The following is a 25,192-nucleotide window of genomic DNA, read 5'->3' as shown; positions in this document are numbered from 1 at the left end:
CCTGGTGACCCGAGTTCGATTCCTGCTCACGTCCAACACCAATGATGATTATGGCTCCCCATGGTCGACTCAGCCTCAAACCAGTACCCGGTACGGCGTGTAAACATCGCCGCTCGCGAGACAAAGGCCACCTCGTGTGCCACAGTGCCGGCCTCCATAGGTGCTACTCGCAAACTGCGCTTGCCCCAAACGCCTGTTACAGGCTACACGGGGGATCTTTGTCTTTTGTGCGTTCGCTCGTCGTCCGGTTTGTCCGGCGCGCCGCCCACAGGCCGTGCAGTGCCAGCAGGAGGCGTGTGTGAAGGCCCTGCTGGAGCACAAGGCCGACCCAACCCTCGTGGACTCCAATGGCCTCACGGCTCTGCACCAGGCGGCGCTCATACCCAGCTGCCCTATCGCTCAGCTGCTGCTCCGGCACAATGCTCACATCGACGCCGAGAACAAGGTACTCTGTCCCATCCGGGAGCTAACTCCGCGAATGCTGTAAATCCGCGGCACGCTTGCAAAAGGAGAAAAGAAGAAAGGAAAAAAATTATCGAACAATCTGCAATTAAATGTTTTTTCTCCATCGCGGTGTATCGCACATTTTTTGGAGTTTAAAGTCATGCAACTCCGTTATTCCACGCGACGCCATTCATTGATTCAAGAGCCGAATGGCTCACAGAGCTATACCAAATAAATGAAACTGAAAAACTGATTTGCACAATAGAGAAGTGCAGAAGTTGACTGTCGACTTCAATAATTTGTGAAAAAAATCATCCATGAAAAAAATGCTAATTATAGGAGTTTTTGCTTTCTCTCTCTCTATTTAAGGCCTCGACACAGAGGCATTGGTTCTCTGTGTGTCTATGTTTTGTGTCTCTCTCTGTGTGTCTGTGTGTCTCCGTGTCTGTGTTTTGTCTCTCTCTCAAATTTAGTTCTACCTGACGACGGTTGCTTGTGTTGCAATCGAAACGTCGTATTCTATTATTTAATCAATTTTCTTTCTACGTGACTTTACGGAAAGAACCCAAGAGTAATTCCTGCAGTCACGAAAGCTTCAAATCAAGTTTTCGGTTTGTTTTTCACAAAACTGAAACGGATAAAATCTGCCTTATCCAAGTCTTAACAAACGCATAAATCCGTAACTGCTTAACATATCACATCAGCATAGTCTGTGTGACGTTTACCACAATTTCTCGTGTTAAAATTTACCACCTTTAACCACTTGAAACGCACCACACAGCAGTCTCGGAGCCGCGAGGATGAACCACAGACGTAGCGGGAGAGACTGGGGCGGTGAGCCGGTGACAAATTTTCCCCACTCCAAGCTCTGCGGTCCTCTATTTATGAAGGTGTTATCGGCCAATTAATGAGCATTTTTCATGCGGGAGGGAACCAGAGCTCCCGGAGAAAACCCACACGTGTGAGGGGACAACGCTCTATCCCATACAGACGGAACAGGTGGAGTCCGAATTTACTATACCGCAGAGGTCGCAAACGGGTTTAGATTCCTTACCCGTACCCGGCCGCACCAGGGTCGCAAACGGGTACCCGTACCCGGCCGGGTACGGGTAGCCGGGTATCGGGTATGGTACGGGTATCGGGTACCCGGTTGCGACCTCTGCTATACCGCCTTCTGTTTGCGAGCCAGGGTATGGCTAGCTCCTTGTAGCCCACGGGAAGGGAGTTTCCCGATGTTCGTTCGATCCACCGACCCTTGTTGGCTCCGTGGTGCTGGATTACAGGTCACGCACGTAGCCGCCACCGGCGCCCGCCTTTTGTCGTGAGCGGATGTGAAACGTGACCCGGCGTTGGTGGCCGTGTAAGGCTCGCGGCTCGCTGTTGTAGTTCCGTAGCCATGGAGTGCACAGCACCCCAACGGCTCAGGCCTGTGCTACATTCATTGTTAATGAATCCTCTCCCATGACAGCAAGTGTCTTGTGCTTTTCTTAATGCAGCGCCAATTTTTCAGATATTTTTCAACTTGTCGGTCATGTGGTGTTTATTTTTTTTTTACGTCACCGTATATGGCAGGGAGAAGGGATAAGTCAAAATGTATATATTATTTTAAGATAAAAAAACAATGATTTGGTGATGCTGGTTTGGCAGCGGATCACGTAAGCGTGAATCACAAAAAAACTAATCATGCTCCTCAATAACATCGTGACTTAAAAAGGAAAAAATATATAGAGTGTTGTTTAGATCAATTGCCTTTCGCAAATTTGGGCAGTGGCCCTTCATTTGTGTTCTCTGAAGAAGCACAATTGCCTGAAACGTCACGTCTTTAATATATATTTTTTTACTTTTGAAGTCGCGTTGTTATGAATGAATGCATTGAGTTTTTTTAATTGACAAGGGTCATAAAATAATATTAATAATAATAGGGTTTTCCCCCTTTTTTTCTGGCAACAAACCTTTTTACAAGGATTCATGTCTGCATTAACCACAATACTTGCAGTCAAAATGCAAACAAAAAACACACTATGATAATATAGTGGCATTGTCCTTGAAACTGATTGGTCCACACCAAGGGACGGCTTTCTTTTGAGCCTCCACCGCCCCCCAGGTGTGGAAGTCCCCTACAGGCGACGGACCTTCGGCGAGCGGGCTATTGCAGTGCATCAGTGACCGCCGCATCATTGGTCAACCCAACTGATTTACGTTGACGTCGGTCAGGTAGAGCGAGCTAGAAACTGGCTGCTGCACCCCAGGTATCATCGCCTGGACGTTCTCATGGTGGCGGTGGGTTTTTGGGCTGCAGTGAGTGTGCTGTGCTCTGCACTCCGTGTAGGATGGGAACACCCCGCTGCTGCTGGCGATGAGCAGCGGCGACCTGACCATGGTTGAGCTGCTGCTGAGGCATGGCGCCAATGTGGACAGCAGGAACCATGCCCGGCGGTAGGTCCCATTCTCACGCACCCACCCACCCACGCACCTACCCACCCACCCACCCACAAATGCACCCACCCACGCATCCACCCGCCCACGAACACACCCACGCATCCACCCACCCACCCACGCACCCACCCACGCATCCACCCACCCACACATCCACCCACCCACCCTCGCACCCACCCACCCACGCACCCACCCACGCACCCACGCACCCACCCACGCACCCACGCACCCACCCACGCACCCACCCACGCACTCACCCACGCACCCACCCATGCACCCACGCACCCGCCCACGCACCCACCCACCCACGCACCCACGTACCCACCCGCCCACGCACCCACCCACGCATCCACCCATCCACCCTCCCACCCACCCACGCACCCACCCACGCACCCACACACCTACCCACGCACCCACCCACCCACGCACCCACCCACGTACCCACGCACCCACGCACGCACCCACGCACGCACCCACCCACGCACCCACCCACGCACCCACCCACGCACCCACCCACGCACCCACCCACGCACCCACCCACGCACCCGCCCACGCACCCACCCACCCACGCACCCACCCACGCACCCACGCACCCACCCACGCACCCACCCACGCACCCACGCACCCGCCCATGCACCCACCCGCCCACGCACCCACCCACCAGAACCGCACTTCCACTTTACCGCCTCAATCACAAACATCCCTGTCGGTGCAATACGAAGTGAAAAACGCACGCGTGTAAAGTTCCTGATTGGCCAATTTTATCGCGAGAATCGACCTTTAAACTTAGCGGTGAGCTGAAACGGCAGGAGCAATGATGCTTGCACGTCGTCCATGATGCTCATATGGAGTGCTCGTAGTACATTCTTACGTAAGGTGGTGGCGGGGGAGGGTCTTATGACAGAAAATTTGACCGGATCGTGTCGTGGCCAAAGCAAAACAATATTGAATAATCATTATAATTATCCACTGGTGTTGTTTACATAGCCCATACTATTTAGTTCACGGCAACTGTTATCCATGTCACTCCGACGTATGCTCTCGTACAAAACGTGACGAGGACAATCCTTTCCTGATGTTTGCATCTGTCCGTATTGCATCCTTGCCAACGCAGCCACGGCACGCACGACGGCAGATGTAAGCGGTCCTTCTGACCTCTCTTGCAGTAACCTGAATGTTTGATGTCATCAACGGCGGCGGTCCCGTTCAGAAGACTCGCGGCGGATAACAGTGCGATCGGAGAGACAGCTGTCGTGGCTGAGCTTTGTAACGCAATCGTTGCCACCCGGCGTTCTACGACGCCGCTCCCCCCGCCCCCCCTCTTTTTTTAACGTGAGCAGGACCCCGCTGATGATCGCGGCGAGCAACGGCGAGAACGAGATCGTGAAGCTGCTGCTGGAGCACGGTGCCGACGTGTCGTGCAAGGACGACAAGGGCTGGTCGGCCGAAGACCACGCCGTCATTCATGGGCACCACGCGTAAGTCACAGGGAGTTACGCCCCTCCCCTCCCGCCCCCCTCGGTTGTGGCGAGTACCAATCCCCGTGCGATACCAAGGGGGTCTTTCAAATCTTATGTGCCGGCCGACCAATCGATAAAACGGGTGTTTCGCTGGAGGGTTGTGCCGCCACAGATTCGCGACGTTACCGGGCGCCGTGGCTTCACAACGTCTCTGCACGTGGCCACTCATCTGCGCATTTTTTTCCGACGTCTCTCTCGAAGCCGTGTCTTTACGTCTCCTCGAGCCATAACCTCCCCCGCGAGCCATCGCTTGGCGGGCCACAGCAAGAGCCGCTGGGTGCCCCATCTTGGCCTGCGGCCTGCCAGTTGCAGAACCCGGGTAGACAGGGACTCCTCGACTTACGAACGAGTTAGGTTCCAGAGGTCCGTTCGTAAGTCGATTTGTTCGTAAGTCCAACTTCACTCCTGTCGATTCCAAACACGTTGTACGGCGTGGACACTAAACACGGGGAATGGCTTTAAAAGTTCTATAATCTGCTGTAGACGTAGATGCCACTGGTTCTTCACATTCTGCAGATGTAGATGCCACTGGTTCTTCACGTTCTGCAGATGTAGATGCCACTGGTTATTCACATTCTGCAGATGTAGATGCCACTGGTTCTTCACGTTCTGCAGATGTAGATGCCACTGGTTCTTTACGTTCTGCAGATGTAGATGCCACTGGTTCTTCACGTTCTGCAGATGTAGATGCCACTGGTTCTTCACGTTCTGCAGATGTAGATGCCACTGGTTCTTCACGTTCTGCAGATGTAGATGCCACTGGTTATTCATGTTGTGGAGATGTAGATGCCACTGGTTCTTCATGTTCTACAGATGTAGGTGCCACTGGTTCTTCACGTTCTGCAGACGTAGATGCCACTGGTTCTTCACGTTCTGCAGACGTAGATGCCACTGGTTCTTCACGTTCTGCAGATGTAGATGCCACTGGTTCTTCACGTTCTGTAGATGTAGATGCCACTGGTTCCTCACGTTCTGCAGATGTAGATGCCACTGGTTCTTCACGTTCTGCAGATGTAAATGCCACTGGTTCTTCACGTTCTGCAAATGTAGATGCCACTGGTTCTTCACGTTCTGCAGACGTAGATGCCACCATCATCACCTATTGCGCGGCGGTTAAACTTACGACTCTCGGTCCGAGCAGGCAACTGGACATACGGACAGGTTTGATCGTATCTCTGAAAATTCGTAAGTGGAATGTTCGTAAGTAGAGGAGTCTCTGTATAAATGAAAATCATGATGTCAATTGCTGTCACTGCCTATTAACATCTCGCATTTCACCGGCATTGGTTTAAAGCATGCCTGACTGCTACTAATGAGACACTGAATGGCGAAACCAGTCTGGAGTTTTGCTTGTGTTGAACGAATGCTTCTGAAAAGTGCACTCCCAGAAGGCTGTGCGGCCGATAGGATATGTAAAAAAAATCAGTTTTTATGTGGACAGCCACATGGGTGGTAGGCAGATTGTCGTTTGATTGACTTTGACACTTGTATTGTGCTTTGGCGTGGCGATTGTTCAGTGCTTGCATTACTTAGCTACACGTCTTGAAAGCCATTGTAGCGGTATAAAAAGCTATGTATAAAAAATAGCACAATTAAAAAACCCTGCTATACGAAACATTACTTTTAAAAGTTGACTTTCTAAGTATGCCTAAAGCTCAAAGTGCGTTGCATTCATGTGAACGTTTCCGTTTTTGAATTCGCCTCACATTTTCAACTGATTGAACCGAGTGTTGCGGTGTGTCACTTCTACTGCGTTGGAATTTTGTGCCGAGGAAGTGTGAGTCTGCAACGGGGCATTTGTTGACGGGGAATTCTGAGTGAGTTGGTGCAATTTCCGCTTCCTGTTCTGCCCTTGGCACAGGGGTCAATGCAGGGAGACGCGTCTGTTCCAAATCTCGGCTCGCCACATCGCCGAGTCCTAGCGGCAATGCCTGCACACGGTGTAGATTAGTGAGTCACAAGAAGGTTAATACGTCGGGCCTTAAAGCCTTAAGCTCGCAACACCCTTGCCAAAATACAGTAACGTAATCTAAAGCCCTCTGTCAATTCACACCTGGACGAAGGCCTTATCTTAGCTTTCTTAAGATGCTGCACATAGCAACAGTAATAATAACTTCAACGGCCGTTCACTCGCTCTGGAAAAGAGAGAGAGAGCGAGTCGGAGGCACGAGGAACCACAGCCGAGTGAGACAGGCAAGCCAGGTAGTGAGCCCCCTCAGGCTCTGGAGTCCTCTAAATATATGAATGTTTTAATCGGCCACTTAATGAGGTTCTACTTGTGGGAGGAAACTGGAGCACCCGTAGGGAAAGGCACACGCGCGCGAGGGGGGGCAGCGCTCAATCTCGTACAAGACGGGACAGGTGGAGTCCGCATTCGCTGTACTGCGTTCTCCTGGTGAGCTAGGCTATGGCACACTTGATGCTCACGGGAAGGAAGTTTCACAACATTTGTGCGGTGATCCTCCAACCCTAGCTGCCTCCACAGCGCTGGGTTGCAGGCGACGTGCGTAGCCAGTAGCCGACCGGCTTACCCCTGTCTGTTTTTGCATATGCAAAAGAAAATCTCTCCAGGAACAGGATTTTATATATATATAAAGATGACTGTTAATGATGATTTTAATTTGTTGCAATCGCTCTATTGGCCGTTCTGTGTGCTTGTGGTGCGTTTGGCAGGTGCTCTCACCTGATTGGGGAGCAAGGGGTCAGGGCTGCACAGTCACGGGTGTCCGTGGGCAGCATGGGGAGGGGCCCTGTCCTGCCAGAGCTGGGGGCTGCCGCTCGCTTGGGCATTCCCGCGCTCAATAAAGGTGCCTCGTGATTTCAATTGGACGAGTTATTTGTCAATTGTTTTTTTACCCTTCTATCTGGCAACAAAACTGACACCTTTTTTACAAGGAGTCATGTTTGCATAGACCACAATACCTGCAGTCATAATGCAAACAAAAAACATAACTCTGATAATGTGCACTGTCCTTGAAGTTGATTTGTCCACACCCGAGACAGCTTTCCTTAGAGCCTAGTCTCACATGGGTTGGACCAGATGAAGGTGTCAGTTTTGTTGCCAGATAGAAGGGTAAAAAAACAATTATCATATTTTTACTGGCAAATGAGGTTCCAATGGTGAGTTATTTGTCCTTTACTTGCGGCCAATATATTTTTTTATGGTCGGGCCACGTGTTGATCTGCTATTGCTGTACACTCGTACATGTGTAGTGGGTTCCACGGAGGCACACACCTGAACTTGGAGGCAACACGTTTATTATAACACCCCCAACAGGGTTTCTACATAAACGTGCACAGTTACTAGACTCCAACAGGGTAACTACTTAAACGGGTCAGGTCAGCAACACACTGCCTGATCCACGATGCCGAGCGTAACGACCGAAGACCTAAGAGACGTAGCACCGAGGATTCCATCCCAGCAGACAGCCGCGATTGTACTCGGGACCTCCCTTTTATGCCTCGCTCCGCCCTCTGGATCTCAGCAGAAGGTTCTCGACCAAGCACCACGTGTCCCTCAAGCCACCCTTTGGGCCCCCTCGCTACCCTGTCCCGGTCACGTGCCAATCTCGGGTTCACCCAGACTGTCACGTCCTCACTTGCCCTCTCTCTGACCGTCACCAGAACCATGCCCCCTAGGGCAGCTCCCATGCCATGCCTACTCTGGTGTCAAAGAGAGGTTCAAGACGCGCAGTTCCACTCTTGTGACAGCAGCTGGCGCTAAACACAATAGTCCAATTACGTCACTGCACATGTGACGAGTTTAACTTGTTTGGCTATAGCGGGTGTTGGGAACATCTTGTGACATATATTTGGCTAAGTCATTATGTCGCCTAAAGCATATATCTGTGAGCTATTTGTAAGTAATCCGTTTAGAGTATTTGGCTGCTATAAATTTCTACATGATAAGCCACTTCGTTAAGCTATCATTTGTGGCCAGGCCGCTTCTGAATAAGAGCTCTATAGGTCTCAATAGGCCTTACCTGGTAAATTAAATATAGTTTAGTTGAATGGTATACACACTTGAATTTTACCGCGGATGTTTGAAAGCGTGTCCTGTCTAACTGTCAACTTTGTTTTAATTTCAGCGGGAGAAGATGCTTCTAACACAGAGACATTGAGCAGGTACCAGAGTCCTCCTGAACCTATTGCAGTGTGCGCCTTGTATAGTATTTCGTCCATGGCTGTTGGTGCGATGGTTTGGATATTCAGGTTGAAATCTCCTAGTTGATTTTATTCTTACCCAGGGAGAACTCAATTGTCAAGGATAGTTCCGTGTGCAAGAGGCTATCCTCGCCGCTTGAGTTCCACATCCTGGAGTGGATGCGATTACTGTCGGCATCGATGCCATTTCAGTTGGTGTCACGCATAACGAAGCAATTTTTTGTCATTGCCAATTTTCCTTTGTGCTCCGTCAGCGTCTGCGATGACAGGGCCTTGGTCATTTTGAAACCTCTCTGCTCCATGTCTTTCAATTGCGTCCATCCGCACCTCCGATTAGCACGGCCGGCTGACGTACGGCGCGAAAGAGGTTCAACGAACATACCTACAAGGAGTCTCACTCACACGGTGTCAGAAACACTGCACGAGTTGGTGCCGCGTTCTCCCGATGTTGCCGTCGACGTTTGTCGAGCGACGAGTGCGCGAGAGTTCCCGCGGGCCGCTGAGTGAGCGTCGAAGCTTCCCCCTGCATCCTGGCCGCTGCTGTCGCTTTGCCCTGCAGGACCGGGGCCACGGCGGAGGAGGCCGCAGGCTCTTGGTGTTCCAGTGACGACGAGGACGTCCTCGACTTCAGCCCAAAGGTTTTTGCTTTTTTATTTAAACTGCTACACGGTTGCTGAGCCGCAAGCTCAAAGCACCAAAACGCCAAACGACCAGCAACAAATGGCACCATCGACGTTGTACTGGACCCCCCACCCTACCTCCCCTTCCCCACCCAGCCCCTTGCCACCCTCCCCACCCAGCCCCTCCCCACCCTTCCCTCCCCACCCAGCCCCTTGCCACCCTCCCCACCCAGCCCCTCCCCACCCTTCCCTCCCCACCCAGCCCCTTGCCACCCTCCCCACCCAGCCCCTCCCCACCCTTCCCTCTCCACCCAGCCCCACCCTCCCCACCCAGCCACCCCCACCCTCCCCACCCTCCCCTCCCCCACCCAGCCCCACCCTCCCCACCCAGCCCCTCCCCACCCAGCCCCTCCCCACCCTTCCCACCCAGCCCCTCTCTCCCCACCCAGCCCCTCCCTGCACGACGGACGGACACAATAATCCCCTGTGGGCTGGTGGAACCAGTGGGTTCCTACCAGTATAAATGTAAGCTTACAAGCACAATAACGTACTCCAATGTGTTTGTGGTATATACCATATACATTTATCCTGTGAAACTGCAAAGTAAGCATAAACATTTCTGCTGTAATACTGCAAAGTAATAATGTTATGCGGCATTCGGTGATTCCGTTGAACTCATGTTGAGCTTTCTCTTACAGAAACCTTTGAAACCTGACTTATCTAAACTTCTGTCAGTAAGCCAAAGGTTGGAAAGTGAAGGTAAGTGTGCACTGCGTTTATAGTTAATAAAAACGAATGTTTTGCCGTGGTTTTTGAAATGTATGCGTTCCTCCTCAACGCACCCTTAACCAATGCAACGTCGCTAAGGCCGCGTGCCATTGCGGCTATGGAAGCCTTGTGTCGAGTGCTCGCTGTCCCCGCAGTTCCGTCCCCCCTCTCGATCTGAAGCTAAACGGTGCCACTTTTCTGCAATTTCCCCTCCGCTCCTTGCTGGCAGCAGCCTGTTTCTGAACTCAAGTTGCCGCTTCTGTTTTTACGGGACAATTATCGAGACATTATGATCTTGCCCCGTTGCATCCGCACATAGATTCCAAAATACGAAAAAGGATTCTAGATTTGAAGCTTTCGTGACTGCAAGGATTCATACTCTTAGGCTTTTTTGGTAAAGTCACGTAAGTAAAAAATAAAAATAAAATTAATAGAAGTAATAATAGAAATAAAATTAAATAATATAAAATACTCATTCTTTTATTTATATTATTACTTCTATTAATTTTCTTTTTTACCTACGTGACTTTACCGAAAAAAGCCTAAGAGTACTAAAAAGGATGACATCAGCAGAGTTTGTGATGTCGTCTCGTTTGTAATTAATGTTTTAATTTAAAAAGTAAATGCAGCTGAGGCCTTGGCGTCCCCAGACTCCAGACCAGGCCTGCCTTACTGAGCCGGCGTCGTTGAGATGCTAGGTTAAATCCCTGGCTTCTGGGTCTTTCTCTCTGTCGCTCATGAGGTCCATAATGGATGTGTCGGAGACACCGAGATCCCGGATTGGAGTTTCAAAATCCCGGGGTCAGATGCTCCGAGGCTCTACCCCCCGCCCTCTCCCCTCGCCTGAGCAGCCCGGCCCATCTCGCTAACCTCACACCAGGGATCTGGCCAAGCCAATGTCGCCTGGGTATACCTGCGGGAGTGGGGAAATAGGCCCCTTGAATTCAGATGTAGTGGTTCTGTGATGTCATTTCCCGGGGCTTTTTCACGACACGGTGCACTGCTCAGTGGAGGAGCTGCGGGTGGACATGTCTTCATCTCTCGATGGTACTGCCGGTGCCGCAATTGCAACGTAATCAGGGCGGGGCGGGGGGGGGGAGGAAATAAACTTTCTCAGCATATGAAAATCTGACAAATAATATATATTAGGTTGGTAAATAAATGAGGTTGAAATTATGGGATGTGTACATTATCTGAGGTTCGTTATTAACACAACAAATATCAATCAGTCCGGTATTATTATTACTATGATTAAACATTAGCTTGTCTCACCATGCAGATATTTTACATCCTTTTGCCCCTTTCTCTTTGCGTTGCCAACGATGCATCCGCCACCCACACGTGACCTCATCCAGCCAAATCTTGACTTGAAGCTTGCTTTCGTGACTGCAGGAATTCATCTTCTTGGCTCTTTTTCGAAAGACCTGAGAATACTCATCCAGCCAATCACAGCTGCTGTGAGTTGCCGATCGAGCTCCAGCTTCGTTTCCGAAGTGTTGCAGCCTCTGTTACAAGCGTCAACACAGATATGAACGCCGTTTTAAGCAACTGTAATGCAGAAAAGTTGCACCGTTTAATTTCACCTCTACCCATTCCTTAAAAAGCAGGCCTCATCGCCGTTCTATGTAATCCCTACATGTCGTTGCTTTACGCATATTTCATTATTAAAGCTAGTCATCGTCAGCATGGCCATACGTTTACAACCCCACCAGATCTGTTAAGTTCGTTGCGAGTAGCAATCTTTCCATTCGTGCTTATCCCAGTTGTTCCCTCCCAATCCCTTAGGCTCCTCCGACCCCTACCCAGTCCCCGACCAGGAGTTTGCCGGAGAGAGTGGAGATGAGAGGAACGTGTCTGCACGCCCGCTCCCCCGCGCCTCCCCTCCCAGCTCCTACAGCCGTGTCCCTCGCCCTTCCTCGCCCTCACCCCGGCTAGATCCCTTCGCTCGTCCTGGTCGTCTCAAGGTAACCTACCCCTCGCCCACCCATCCCGTAGTGTCTCCCTCCGGTGCCCTGTCCTGCCCGGAGAGCTTAATTGGATTAGAGCGGTGAGCGGTGATCCTTTTTTTCCCCTCGGCGGTACGTTTCCCTCTCGGTGGCGCCAAATAATATAAAACGGTGGTTTCGTCGTCAGTTGAAGAAAGAGATGAAGCCGAAGAGGAGCAGGAGGAGGAGAGAAGTTTGGATGAGTCGGAAGATATTGATGATGAAGGAGAGAGCAACTCCGTGGACGATGACGATTATGATGACGGCGACGATGTTGATGTTAGTGATGATGATGTTGAGGGTGATCAGGAAGAGGATCGTGAAGAAGCCTGCTTCATGGACGTCAGTGACAGTAACGAATGTGAAGACAATAGTGCAGAGGACGACCCCGTTGTGTGTGGAGAACGTGTCGAGCGAGAGAATACTGGAGGACGTGGACTTGGGGGAGCGAAACGCAACTGTCGGCCCCGGCAGAGCTGGGACGAACTGGAAAGTGAGAATCCAAGAAGCAGCAGCAGCAGCAGCGACGACTTTACAGAGGAGGATTGTGGACGTGAGGAAAGTGAGGTAGCGGCGCAGGACTCCGATGGGCGTGAATCTCAAGATACGTGCGTCGAACGCGCGGCGGATGAGAAGGCGGCACGACACCCCCGAGGCGACGGGGATAGCGAGGCCACAGCTGAAGGAGACGTTGGGGCGGAAACACGTTCAGCGGTGCGCACAGAAGCGGAACGGAGCTGCCACGTGGAGGAGATTGGGGACGTAGTCAGGCACCACGCTGCAGAAACGACAGAAACTGAATTGGAAGGGGAGTTGGGCCAAGCGGGATGCGACGGCGTAGAGGCAAGGGATCGGGACACGAATCGGGAGGCTCACGGTGTGGAAGGAGGATGCAGAGGGGCAAAGGGAGCGGAGGAGAAGCAAGCGTGCGATCGGTCTGAGGAGGGGCGCGGTGGGTGCAGGGAGCGCGCTGTGAGTGCAGCGCGTTCGCGCGGGAATAGGGAAACGTGCGTGCCGGGTGGGAGCGCGGAGGAGATGGGTCATGGCGATTGGGATGACGCACAGGAAGCGGCTTTCGAGGGTGACGAGGATGGGCACTCGGACGAGTGGCAGAGTGAACGTGCGCAGGAAAAACACGGAGGGAGAGAACCACGTCGCGACGGGAGACGTACGCCCGAGAAGCAAAGCGGTGACGAGGGAGCATCGGTAGGATCGGTCGTCAAGGATGACGGCGCAAGGAGGGAGTCGGCTGGAGATGACCTCGGTGTGGTGGGGGAGGAGCAGGACCTCGTCAAAGAAGAAATCGAGGATTTGGAAGGAAATGGCCGTCGAGAGGAACGAGATCATCGCGAAGAAAGATGTTCTGAAGAGCGGAGTGTGCATGTCGTCGGAGAGGACATTAAGATGGAAGGATCAGGCGAGCAGTGTAGGGGTCTCGGCGAGATGTTTGGTGAGCGCAGCTGTGAACTTCTTGCAGATGAAGATGACATGAACCACGAGGAGGAACTCCTCGTCGAGGATCGGAAGGAGGAGGAGGAGGGACGCGCGCGTGGGGACGGGGACGGCCGTGGGCGGGGTGGGAGCGACTGGGAGAGCGATGGGGATGGGCAGGAAGTCGCAGGATCGGCGAGGATCAAGGAAATCACAAAATCATCAAGGATGGAGGAAATCGCAAAATCATCAAGGATGGAGGAAATCGCAAAATCATCAAGGATGGAGGAAATCGCAAAATCATCAAGGATGGAGGAAATCACAAAATCATCAAGGATGGAGGAAATCGCAAAATCATCAAGGATGGAGGAAATCGCAAAATCATCAAGGATGGATGAAATCACAAAATCAGCAAGGATGGAGGAAATCACAAAATCATCAAGGATGGAGGAAATCGCAAAATCATCAAGGATGGAGGAAATCGCAAAATCATCAAGGATGGATGAAATCACAAAATCAGCAAGGATGGAGGAAATCACAAAATCATCAAGGATGGAGGAAATCGTAAAATCATCAAGGATGGAGGAAATCGCAAAATCATCAAGGATGGAGGAAATCACAAAATCATCAAGGATGGAGGAAATCGCAAAATCATCAAGGATGGAGGAAATCGCAAAATCATCAAGGATGGAGGAAATCGCAAAATCATCAAGGATGGATGAAATCACAAAATCAGCAAGGATGGAGGAAATCACAAAATCATCAAGGATGGAGGAAATCGCAAAATCATCAAGGATGGAGGAAATCGCAAAATCATCAAGGATGGATGAAATCACAAAATCAGCAAGGATGGAGGAAATCACAAAATCATCAAGGATGGAGGAAATCGCAAAATCATCAAGGATGGATGAAATCACAAAATCAGCAGGGATCGCAGAATCAGGGATAGAAGAAATTTCAGAATCAGGGATCAAGGAGATTGCAGAATTATGGAAGGAGGGAATGGCAGAATCAGGGATGGGGGAAATCACAGAATCAGGGATGGAGGGAATTGCAGAATCAGGATTGGGGGAAATTGCAGAATCAGGGATTGAGAAAATCGCAGAATCAGGGAAGGAGGAAATCGCAGAATCAGCAGGGATGGGGGAAATCGCAGAATCAGAAATTGAGGAAATTGCAGAATCAGGATTGGGGGAAATTCCAGAGTCAGGGATGGAGGGAATGGCAGAATCAGGGATGGAGAAAATCGCAGAATCAGAAATTGAGGAAATTGCAGAATCAGGATTGGGGGAAATCGCAGAATCAGGGAAGGAGGAAATCGCAGAATCAGCAGGGATGGGGGAAATCGCAGAATCAGCGGGGATAGAAGAAGCACGCGTCGGTGCGCAAGGCCGGCGGGACGCTCCTGGCGTGAGCTCAGAGGAGCTGCTGGAGATGGGAGCGGCGCCGTTGTGCGACGCTTCAAGGCCCCCACGTGGGGCGCGGCAGGTACGGTGCTAGCAGCACGGGTTGCGCAAGCGGCTCATCGGGGCGAACCGAACGCAATGGCGACACGCGCGTGTCGTGTCACCGTCGCGTGACCTCGCGTCACCGTCGCCGCCTCTCGCGTTCTAACCACCGTGGGAGCGGCGTCGTTGGATAATCCTCTCGGTGCCGTTCTCGGCGGAGGTTCGCATTCGATTCGAGAATCGTTTTTCAACGCCGCGTGTGCAGCGTTCGTCAACCTCCACGCACACGCAGACAACAGACTCGGTCCCCTTTTGTTCTACATAGCAGAGCCGGCGACGCTCTCCTAGACGAAGGTGAAGGTGGGTCGTCTCCGTCTTGAGCTCTTTAAAGCCGCGTGTCGCTGCCTGTATTAGTGGCTCACCTGGTGAGGGTAACGCAGCGTGTAATTGTCACTCACCTGGTTAGGTGTAATGCCGCGTGTAATTGTCATTAAACTGGTGAGGGTAACGCCAGGTGAAACTCGCCCGGTGAGGGTAACGCCGCGTCTGGCTGTCGCGCTTTGTGATTGCGTGAAGGCGGCGGACGACGAGGATGACGAGGAGGAGGACGAGGAGGAGGAGGCTGCTGGGAGCTGCAGCGATGAGTCGCTCCACTCCGGCTCCCCCTGCGCTCTGGGGCCCCCGGGCCCAGAGAAGCACGGAACCCGCTCCCCACACGCCGCACGGAGGGGTGGGCGTTTCTCTCACTCACTGCTCACCGCTTCTCTCTCTGCTGAGCTCACCGCTTCTCTCGCTCACTGCGGGCTTCGCTCACCACTCGGTGCCGTTTCAAATGCGGGACTTTTCTTGTCGCGATCCGGCGTTCCCAGACCTCATGGCGGCGCTCGGGCTGGAGGAAGAGGACGGAGGAGAGGACGCGGCAGAAGACGCGGACGGAGAAGCGGCCGGCACGGGGGAGGATGAGGACAAGGAAGATGACGAGGAAGAGGACGATGGACAGGAGCACGGAAGGTGGTCCCCATCTGACTCGGAGGTATTCACTGAACTTATACGCGTGCCGTCATCGAATCGGCATTGTTTAAGGTTAACCTTCAAGTCTGGATTGCTTAAGGTTAAGTTCAACCTTAAACAACGGATAAAGCTTGGAGAGATGAATGGAGTTCTAAAGAAATCACAAACAAACACCTTGTTATTCTTGGTTCTTTGTGAAATCCACAGCAAGAAAATTTTCTTTCTGTGGATTTCAAACCTGATGATGATTGCTTGTGTTGCAGTCGAAACGTCGTGAGAATTTTATATTGTTTTGTATTTGTATTTTATTATTTCCCTTCTACGTGGCTTTACCGAGAGAACCAAGAATATGAATCCCTGCAGTCACGAAAGCTTCAAATCAAAATTTAAAACACCTTGTTGTGAAACAACCAGCGCAGAAGATCTCTGGGTTTGATCTTCCACGAAGCTCATGGTCCACCCTGAACCGCATTCGCTCGAACTACGGTAGATGCGGACGCCTGACGCACAAATGGAGAATTTTTAAACTCTCCGGTAGTAGTGTGCGACTGTGGTCACAGGCCGTAGCACAACGTATAACGACGCAACGCCCAATCCACAAACACGACGGAGACATCGCAGCGATGATACTCTCCGCTACTCCTGATGCGGTTATCTGGCTTGACCACCTGAATGTAAAATTGTAGTTGTCGCTCTGCATCTACATCAGCAGCCGTATGAAAGAAGAAGAAGATTCCAAAGACTTTCATTTATTATCTTGTAACGATTAACGTCTTCATGACAAAAGCCCTCGATGCCGGTATCCTGCCCTTCCATCGGATGCCCCAGCTGCTGCACGGTAGACACCTTGAGATGCGTACGCAGGCTGAACAAAGACTGAGGCGCCGTGGGTAGCGTCTAGAAGCATCCAGCAGCATCCCACCTTGTGCGACGCTGCGCCCGGCTAGCCGCTACGACCGCTTATTCCTCCTCGTGCTGCGACGTAGTTCCGTTCACCCGATCGCGTTCTATCCGATTCGCATCAGCACTATAAACAAACTCGTTCCCGAATACATCCGTCACGTTGCGTCCAGTTAGCGTTATGAAAACAATGCGTGGCGTATCCGTTTAGCCTGCGGCCGCTATATCTTTGCGACCATCGGTTCGTGCCGGGTCTCGTGCTCTGTCATCGATGTTCATTTGTTTTTTTCCCAGTTCTCGGAGGCCGTGTCCGACAAGAAAGAAGTGCGGCCTCTTCAGAAGCCTCCGGGTCAAGAGACGTCTTCAAAGCCGTTGAGCGTCTTGAGCGGCAGTAAACGTGAGCGATTCACGCACGCGTGACAGCACGACAGACCGTGACGAGCGGGTCGCTTATTTACTCCGGGAGAGCCAACAACGCCTTGGTAGGATGACTCCCGTTCGGGAGGTTCCCGCACGCGATACAAAACTAAGATGTTATTAAAAGCAACGTACTCATACGGGACATGCTCCCCTGCCCGTCATCCGTGCTGTGTTTGTATGCAGCAAATGTGATCGATGACCTTGGCCTGGACGATGCTGATGACCTGGAGGGTAAGGAGACGCACGCTTTCATCCAGCGCGTTCAGTCAGTCAAATTAGACGCGCACACTCACATCCATATTAGCTGGATCCCATGTTAGCTGGATGCCATCCTAGCCAGATGCCATCCGAGCCAAGTGCCGTGCTGGTCTTTCTGGCTAACTCCATTTGGGATTGATGACTCGTGAGCAATCGTCAACAAAGTGTTTGGCCACACTGCGTTGGCAGTGATGCACAAGGGTATTTAACTTAAACTCCAACTTCGTCAATAAAGCTGTGACGTTTTGGCTAAATTGCCCTTCTTCAAGTTGCATGTGCCATGCAAGGCAGTGTTGTCGACAAAAGTGTTGACTTCTCCGGACGGGTGCCAGGTCGTGACCCGCTCGTCCTGCAGATGGAGTCACCTCCACAGAATGATTTCAGGTTTGCCTGAAGCGCGCGCGCGGCCTTCCACCTCACAGAAGTTGGCGAACGTAGCCTGTGCTCAAGTGGCTTGGACACGCCCAGGGTCGGTGTAGTCAAGCTTCCAATACGTCGTCATGTGCACCAACAGGGGCTTGCACACAAACACATCCACGTCTACGTACACCTCGTGCTCTCTTTTAGCCCCGCCCCCTCCCGATACGTTCCATTCATTGGCTACCACATTCTGATAAGCTCCCCGCCTCTCCTCCCCCTTAACTTGTATTTAAGAACTTGCATCTTGGAATCCCTGCCTCACTTGATACAGCAAATCTGGCTGTGACGGTCCCACCTGATGACGGAGACATGTGTTGCCTCCGAAACGTCGTGCTTTTTATAATTTTATTTTTATTAATATAAACTTAATTTTTTACCTACGTGACTTTACCGAAAAAACTAAGAGCATGAATCCTTGCAGTCACGAAAGCGTCAAATCTAGAAGTCGTCAAGCTGCTTCAAGTGGCGTTTCCCAAATTCGGTTCCTCACGTCTCCCTTCCCAATTCGTACCGCGTGTGTTTATTTTTCCGTGCAAGGCCCACTTGACGTGACGTCACCTGGCGACTGCTAAAATAGAAACGTTGCACAGTGAGGGGGCACGGGGTTAAAGATGTTTCGGACGTCGTGGGTTAAACGCGTGTTCATTCTTTGAAATTCAGAACTTGTTCAAGTATTGGAACTACTAAGTCAACATTGGTTGACATTTATTGCATCTTCCAAAAAGATAGTCGAGTTTTGCGATATTTTAACGATTGTTGATGTCCAGTTCTAACACCGAAAAGATAGTGGTAAATTACTTAACGGTATAGAACCTTCATAGAGTCTTTACTCACACGTGTGTGTTCTTTCGCCTGCAGATGCCTCCGAATGGGATTCCATGGACAGTCGCTCCGAAGCTTCCCACGACGCGGGGCCTAGCCCGCTCAAGCCACCGCGTGCCCAAACCGCGGAGCAGAAGGGTTTCCACGCGGCCCGGGACGCCGCCGAACCCTCCCAGCTCGCGCCCCCCTCCGTCCGCGGGGACACGCGGTCGCGCGCGTCCCATCCGGTCCAGGAGCCCTCGGGATCCGGGAGCGGCGGCGGCGTCGACGTCGAGGCGGCTCCTCGGGGTGCGGCAGGAAAATCGCGTGACGCGCGCGCCGCTGGCTCCGCCGATGCTGTCGGCGGTGGCCACGCGCCCGCCTCGCCGCGGGAACCACGGCCCCCCGCCGATTTGGAACAAGCCGCGTCGGCGTCTTCAAGCAAACCGCCGTCCCGCTTCGCGGGGGCGCTGGGTTCTGCCGCCGGTCGCCGGGCGTCTCTCGTTCTCACGCCGAGCAAGCCTACGGCAGAGTCGGAGCCGTCCCTGTCGGTTGAAAGTAGCCCTCTGAAGATTGTGAGGCGTGAAAGTTCAGACTTGTCGTCGCTGTCTGCGGAGAGAGTAGGCGGTGCCGCTGCAGGGAGCGGTCCCCGGACGTTGCCGAGTGTTCAAACGGCAGCCTTGGTGAACACCTCCAACAACAACAACAACAGCAGCAGCAGCAGCAACCTCTTCTCTTCTGCTTATATTGAGCACCCATCGAAAATTGAGGACAAATCAAAGGTTGCTTTTGGTAAGGAAATGGAACGCCGCGTTGCCGTGCATTTGTTAATTATTGGATAGCTTGAAGGGGTGGTGATTTTACTGCGAACGAAGGTTTACGGGACGCAAAAATGCGCAAAAAAGAACACAGTGAATTGCGCGTTTGGAAAAAAAAATTGCAGCATTTCCTGAAGAAGTGCATTGTGGACGTCTTGTCTTGGGTCACCTTCAAAATTAATGTCGAGAAAATGTGACCGACTGACAACAGCAGTGATGCAGTGACCCATCAGCACAGTGTCGTCGCATAGTGGTTCTCAACATGCTTGCTATGGCGCCCCCCCCATGCCCCCACCCATCCCCATTCCAGCCCCAAAAAGCCAATTATTACGGTAACCAAGGCTACCATAGTCGGATCAAACGCCGACGCTTCGAGTGAACGAGATGTTGCTACGGCATTGCCTCGTGTTGTGCGGTTATGTCGCCACAACGTGGAGCTCTCATTTGTGGCCGGGCCGCTTCTAAAAAAGAGCAAAATAATAGTTTATCGTTTTTTTTAATAGCCTATGTGGTGAGCGTTGTTGCGTTTCATACGTAATTATACGCAGTTTACGCTTTTGCTTCAGATGAGATCGGATCGCCGGGTGTCGATCCAGATGAAGACTTGTGCGAGACCTTCTCCTCCGGCGGAACGAGCCAAAGGGAGGAACTCGACGTTGAAGCAATTACCGATCACAGGGTAAGCGTCTCGCCTAACGTACCGGTGTAATGCATGAATAAGTGGTAATAGCGCGCCGCACAGCGGAGGCTCGAGGAGGAACTACGGACAAGCGGGAAGGCAGCGGGAGCCACGCGCTGAGCCCGCAACAGTGTTTGCCCAAGCTCTGCGGTTCTTTACACATCAAGGTGTTATTGACCAATTAATGAGTGTTTACACGGGGGCGAGAAAAGATCTAATATATACACAGAGTTATTGAAACTCCTTTCAATGAAGTAATTTCAAGGAAGTGTACGTAGGTGTTTAACATTTTCTTCGCTTTAGGAATGCCCTCGTTTGCTGTGCGGTGTGATCGTTAAACTTGATCAATTGATCATTTGTATCGGAGTCCGTTCGTCAGTCGGTAGTTCAAATGCCCACAGGCTCACTGGGTTTCGATTTAAAGCTTTCGTGACTGCAGGGATTCATCTTCTTGGTTCTTTCGGTAAAGTCACGTAGAAGGGAAATAATAAAATAATAAAAATATCACATAATAAAATACAATTCTCACGACGTTTCAGCCACAACGCAAGCAGCCGTCCTCAGGTGAAGAACAGGGCTGTCGGAAAGACGCTACCGAAAGAACCAAGAAGAGAGAAAAAAGCTCACTGGGTTATACACAACAAACTGCATATCAGAATAGTTGCCGAATCGGCGAAACCAGATGTAGTTGGGAACATGCTCAGTAGGTGTTGTAATAATTCTTGCCTGTTCGAAGTTAGATACACCAATTACATTGTGCACTACACCCGCAAACAAATAATACGCTCGGTGTGAATATGAAATTTTAAAGATTTGATTTCTTCAATCTGAACCAATAGTGAATGGAAATATTGCGTTTGTTTTATACACCGTGTATCACGACGAGATGCGAATGCTTATCTATTCGTCTGCTTATCTTCTTGTAATTGCACGCTTGCAAAAGGACGTAAGTAAAGTCGACCTTGCACCTGTGAGTAAAGGGGTGGATGATGAAAGTGATGAGCCGGCGCTTGAGGACAACGAGCAAAGTGTCGTTCACGAGGTTGACGACACGCAGAGCCTGGAATCGGGAGGCCCCGAAGGAGCCGGGGCAGAGGACGATGGCGCCAACGAATCGCGAGCAGCTTTCGATGAGCAAGCCGACGGTCGCACGAGGGACGGGCGTGAAAAGCCGAAGACGGGCTCCGATGAAAACGCAGCGGACACCGGCGCTGCAGCCCTGCCACGCGGCGATGAGAAGGCCACGGACTCGTCGAATCCCCAGTTCACCAAAATGACCCGTGTACGAACTGCCGAGGGAATCGCCGCGTTGCCCGCAGACGACCAGAGTGACGTTGGTCTTCGTCGGACCAGTTCGGCGGGGGAAACGGCGCGGCGCGGAGGAGGTGGAGACGACGATGGCTTCGTACGAGAGGACACGGTCGCGTTGTCCACACGACACGGTGGAAACGACTCGTGCGCTGATGCGGTGGGTCAGAGCGCCGCAAGTCCGACGGCCGCCCGGGCGTGTGACGAAGACTTCGCGTCGTCCGAGAAGCCGCCCTCGATTCCTACCACCCCCCCCGCCCGGCCACCGAGTCTTCCCGAGGACTCGAGCTCACTCAACGTAAAGGCGTTAGTTCAAACATTTAACGAAATGCTTATGAAATCGGCGCACAAAGATCGACCGAGTAGCAGTATTGTTTTCAAAAGCAAACCTGTTGACGATGAACAAGGAAGCGCGTGCGTGTTAGCGAGCGCCGCCGCCGTGGAGATAGATACCTGCGATGCCGCAGTTAATTCCGAGCTGGCGGTCGCTGTTAAATCATTAAATGAACGCCGTGCACTTGACAGACCCGCACTCCGAGCTTGTCATCCTCGAGCGAACGACGCCTTTCCTTCCAAGGAGCAGGGCACGCCATGCAGCTCCGCGTGGAGAAGCGCAGAATCCAATGTCGATTGCAGAAAGCAGTTCTCGGAAAAGGAATGTCGAGATGACATCGAGAGGTTTAACCACGAGGTCGATATGTTGAAGCAAGCTTTTTTCCATTTGGAAAAGCAGAATATTCATCTCAAACAGAAGGTACATGGTTTTAACGGTGTCACATTAAATCGTGTGCCTTCGGACTCCCGTGCATTTTGCATGCGATAACGGGGAACTGGGTTTTCTTTCGAGCAAATGAAGGCATTTTTTTAAAACACGTCAGACCTATAAAAGCACTTTATGAAGCCTGTGTTAGTGGGTATTATGGATTAGAAACAGTTACAATAACTTGTTGTTAGCTCTAACATTCTTTTGCTAACCCAGAGTGTCCGTTGCCATCCGTTTAACATTTCCCCGCCAAGTTTCATTCTCATCATCTCATATGTAGCGGCCTCTTTTCCAAAATGAATTCGTAGCTCATATTCACACATTAAAGCGGACGGGTTTCCAAGCGGGCAGGATCTACTTTGCCTCTTATCTCAGTTGTTGGCTGCGATCGGCGCTGTGATCGGCGTTGTGCTTGTCCCTCCCTCCTCGTGACGGTGAGGCGCACGCACCGGCGCTGCCGCGTCGTTCCCGCGATTGTTTATCCAACATACTCTTAGTTTTTTCGGTAAAGTCATGTAGGTAAAAAAATGAAATAAAAATGAATAAAAATAAAATAATAAAAATCACGACGTTTCGGAGGCAACACAAGTCTCCGTCATCAGGTGGGACCGTCAAAGCCAGATTTGCTGTATCAATATATTTGCTGTATCAATATACAGCAAATCTGGCTGTGACGGTTCCATCTGATGACGGAGACTTGTGTTGCCTCCGAAACGTCGTGATTTTTATTATTTTATTTTTATGTTTCATGTACGTGACTTTACCGAAAAAACTAAGAGTATGAATCCTTGCAGTCACGAAAGCTTCAAATCTAGAATGTTTATCCAACACCACTGCGGTGACATCGCTGGAGTTACCCTGTTCACCTTCTTATCTGGCGCTCTGTCTCAACGGGGGGGGGCAGCACCTGTGATGACATCCTCTCCGTTCTTCTGTGTTCTCTGCCGCCCTCTTCACTTCGACGAATGCCCCTTTCCTCTCCCTCCTTTTTCCCTGCCATTGTTATTGTTGTTTCAGCTCACTCATCGGCTCATTTCACAATTCTCACACCCCAGATGTTGACGTTAGATGCTTATTGCTCAATTTGGTTGCGAGATTTTTAAACGATAATAACTGGTGCGTTGCTAAATGCTTGAACGCACGGCAATGAAATCAGTTTGGGTGTGTCGGGTGGCCAGATCATCGCATGGCCTGACCCAAAAAGTCAACTATAAACCATACTGTTGGTTGCAAAAAGCTACGGGTGACATCTTTCCTTATGTTTCATTTTGAATAGATTACCTCCGACAGACCAGACAAGGCTGCTGGTGATGCGGCTGTGAGACGCGATTTTCAAAATGGGCCTGCAAGCCTCTCCGCTCAGACGAGTGGGCCGAAGCCTTCCGAGATTGAGCAGCAGGGGCCACGGCACGGACTTCCCGCGGCCCGCCACGAGGAACACCAACACCGGAGTGGCAGACGTGCCATCGGCGGCGGCGGCGGTGGAGTCCGCGGTCTGCCTTCAAGGCCTCTTTCAGACTCTCTGGCGCCCACCAAGAGACACACTGCTGCTCCCAAGTATGGCTACTAGGCAGAGCGTTCGTTTTGTCATAGAAAATGTATCTAATATTATGCAGTGGATTCTCCATTATCCGCGTGCGGTTTATCCGATTTGCGGATTAACCGCCCAAATTAATGATGTAAAAACATGTTCTTGGTTCTTTCGGTAAAGTCACGTAGAAGGGAAGTAATAAAATAATAAAAATATTAAACAATACAATTCTCATGACGTTTCGACTGGAACAAAAGCAATAATCAAGAAAATGTTCTTGCTGTGGATTTCACACCTGATGATGATTGCTTGTGTTGCAGTCGAATTTTATTGTTGAATATTTTTATTATTTCATTATTTCCCTTCTACGTGACTTTACTGAAAGAACCAAGAATATGAATCCCTGCAGTCACGAAAGCTTTAAATCAAAATGTAAAAACAGTCACATTGTGTTATTTATTTATTACAAGTCATCTGCTGAAAGCGAACAAATATGTGCTCCGGTTAATCTAAAATCCACGTGATCGCCTCTACAGTACAGTAGTTGCATATCTTTACAATAGTGGGCGGAGTTTGATTGATTTTGATTGGCGTGGCTCTGCTGTTCACTTCGTGGGCGCGGTCTTCTGCGAAAATGGTTCTATTTTTGTATGCACCGCGATTTTGAATTATCCGCGGCCATCCTCCCCATCATGAGCGCGGCTAATCGAAAGTCTGCTGTGTTTCTGTTTGCGTACCAGCACAGTTTCAATTCATGTTGCCTCATTGGTTTTTTTTTCACCGTGTGTCTTCCATCTTTTGTTTTTCTCTCTTGCACGTTCAGCCACTGTATTACGTGCAATCATTTATCACGGAACACTGCAGTTGGTTGGCACCCAGCGGTTTAACATCATAAGTCGATAAGTAAGCAGTTGTGTCGTATTCACGATGCGAACAATGTGCTCATATGTTGACATTCTGTGTTTGTTTGAAAGGGAACGCACTGCCAGGAACGGTATTGAAAGCGACGACATTAAAGCAGGGGTAAGTCTTTCTCCGGCAGCATTTGTTGACATTATGGTCTTCAAAAGACCAAACTCTGCACCGTTGCGAGTTCAGGTGTAGACAAATGAGACACGACTGCCCAGTACTTTCACCGAGCACTTCTCTTAGATTATGTTGGCGCCCTTCCTCTCGGCACGAAGCGTACTTGCCCGCCTGCGATAAATAACGAGACGCCCACTTGATTGATCCTTTCTTTCACCGACTCTTAATGTACGGTCCACATGCTACCACACAACTACCTCCAGGTAAAACTCTGTGGACAACTGCCAGAAACGAACTGCCAAACACTCATCAGAAGCGTTCCCTGTGGCCATTCAGTTGGCCTTGTTACATTCTTGCACGTGCACCACACATCGAGGTCTGCTCGTCACGGGAGAGCGCGTCAGGAGAGAATTCGTGTCGTGTTTGCTGCTGCTCCTCCAC

At 51.0% G+C, this 25,192-nt stretch overlaps 1 protein-coding gene across 7 annotated transcripts in view; it reads left to right on the top strand.

Moving 5' to 3' along the window:
- LOC144947220 (uncharacterized) overlaps positions 1-25,192 on the top strand; it is a 60,692-nt gene that overhangs the window by 9,096 nt on the left and 26,404 nt on the right. For 5 of the 7 annotated variants that reach the window (XM_078876420.1, XM_078876416.1, XM_078876419.1 and 2 more), the window contains exons 4-20: positions 272-445; positions 2,774-2,880; positions 4,221-4,358; positions 7,074-7,207; positions 8,489-8,525; positions 9,124-9,202; positions 9,883-9,943; positions 11,738-11,916; positions 15,393-15,546; positions 15,686-15,849; positions 17,022-17,124; positions 17,331-17,378; positions 18,684-19,418; positions 20,011-20,123; positions 21,067-22,185; positions 23,471-23,751; positions 24,700-24,748. In XM_078876420.1, coding sequence (XP_078732546.1) covers positions 272-445; positions 2,774-2,880; positions 4,221-4,358; positions 7,074-7,207; positions 8,489-8,525; positions 9,124-9,202; positions 9,883-9,943; positions 11,738-11,916; positions 15,393-15,546; positions 15,686-15,849; positions 17,022-17,124; positions 17,331-17,378; positions 18,684-19,418; positions 20,011-20,123; positions 21,067-22,185; positions 23,471-23,751; positions 24,700-24,748 — 3,675 coding nt within the window. The remainder of the gene's footprint in view (positions 1-271; positions 446-2,773; positions 2,881-4,220; positions 4,359-7,073; positions 7,208-8,488; positions 8,526-9,123; positions 9,203-9,882; positions 9,944-11,737; positions 11,917-15,392; positions 15,547-15,685; positions 15,850-17,021; positions 17,125-17,330; positions 17,379-18,683; positions 19,419-20,010; positions 20,124-21,066; positions 22,186-23,470; positions 23,752-24,699; positions 24,749-25,192) is intronic. The other 2 variants (XM_078876421.1, XM_078876422.1) reach the window with 2 other exon arrangements.

The sequence above is a fragment of the Lampetra fluviatilis genome, chromosome 44, assembly GCF_964198595.1.
Source record: "Lampetra fluviatilis chromosome 44, kcLamFluv1.1, whole genome shotgun sequence".
NCBI classification, from domain to species: domain Eukaryota; kingdom Metazoa; phylum Chordata; class Hyperoartia; order Petromyzontiformes; family Petromyzontidae; genus Lampetra; species Lampetra fluviatilis.
Note: the sequence above shows the minus strand (reverse complement) of the source record. Positions and strands in the feature narration are given on the sequence as shown.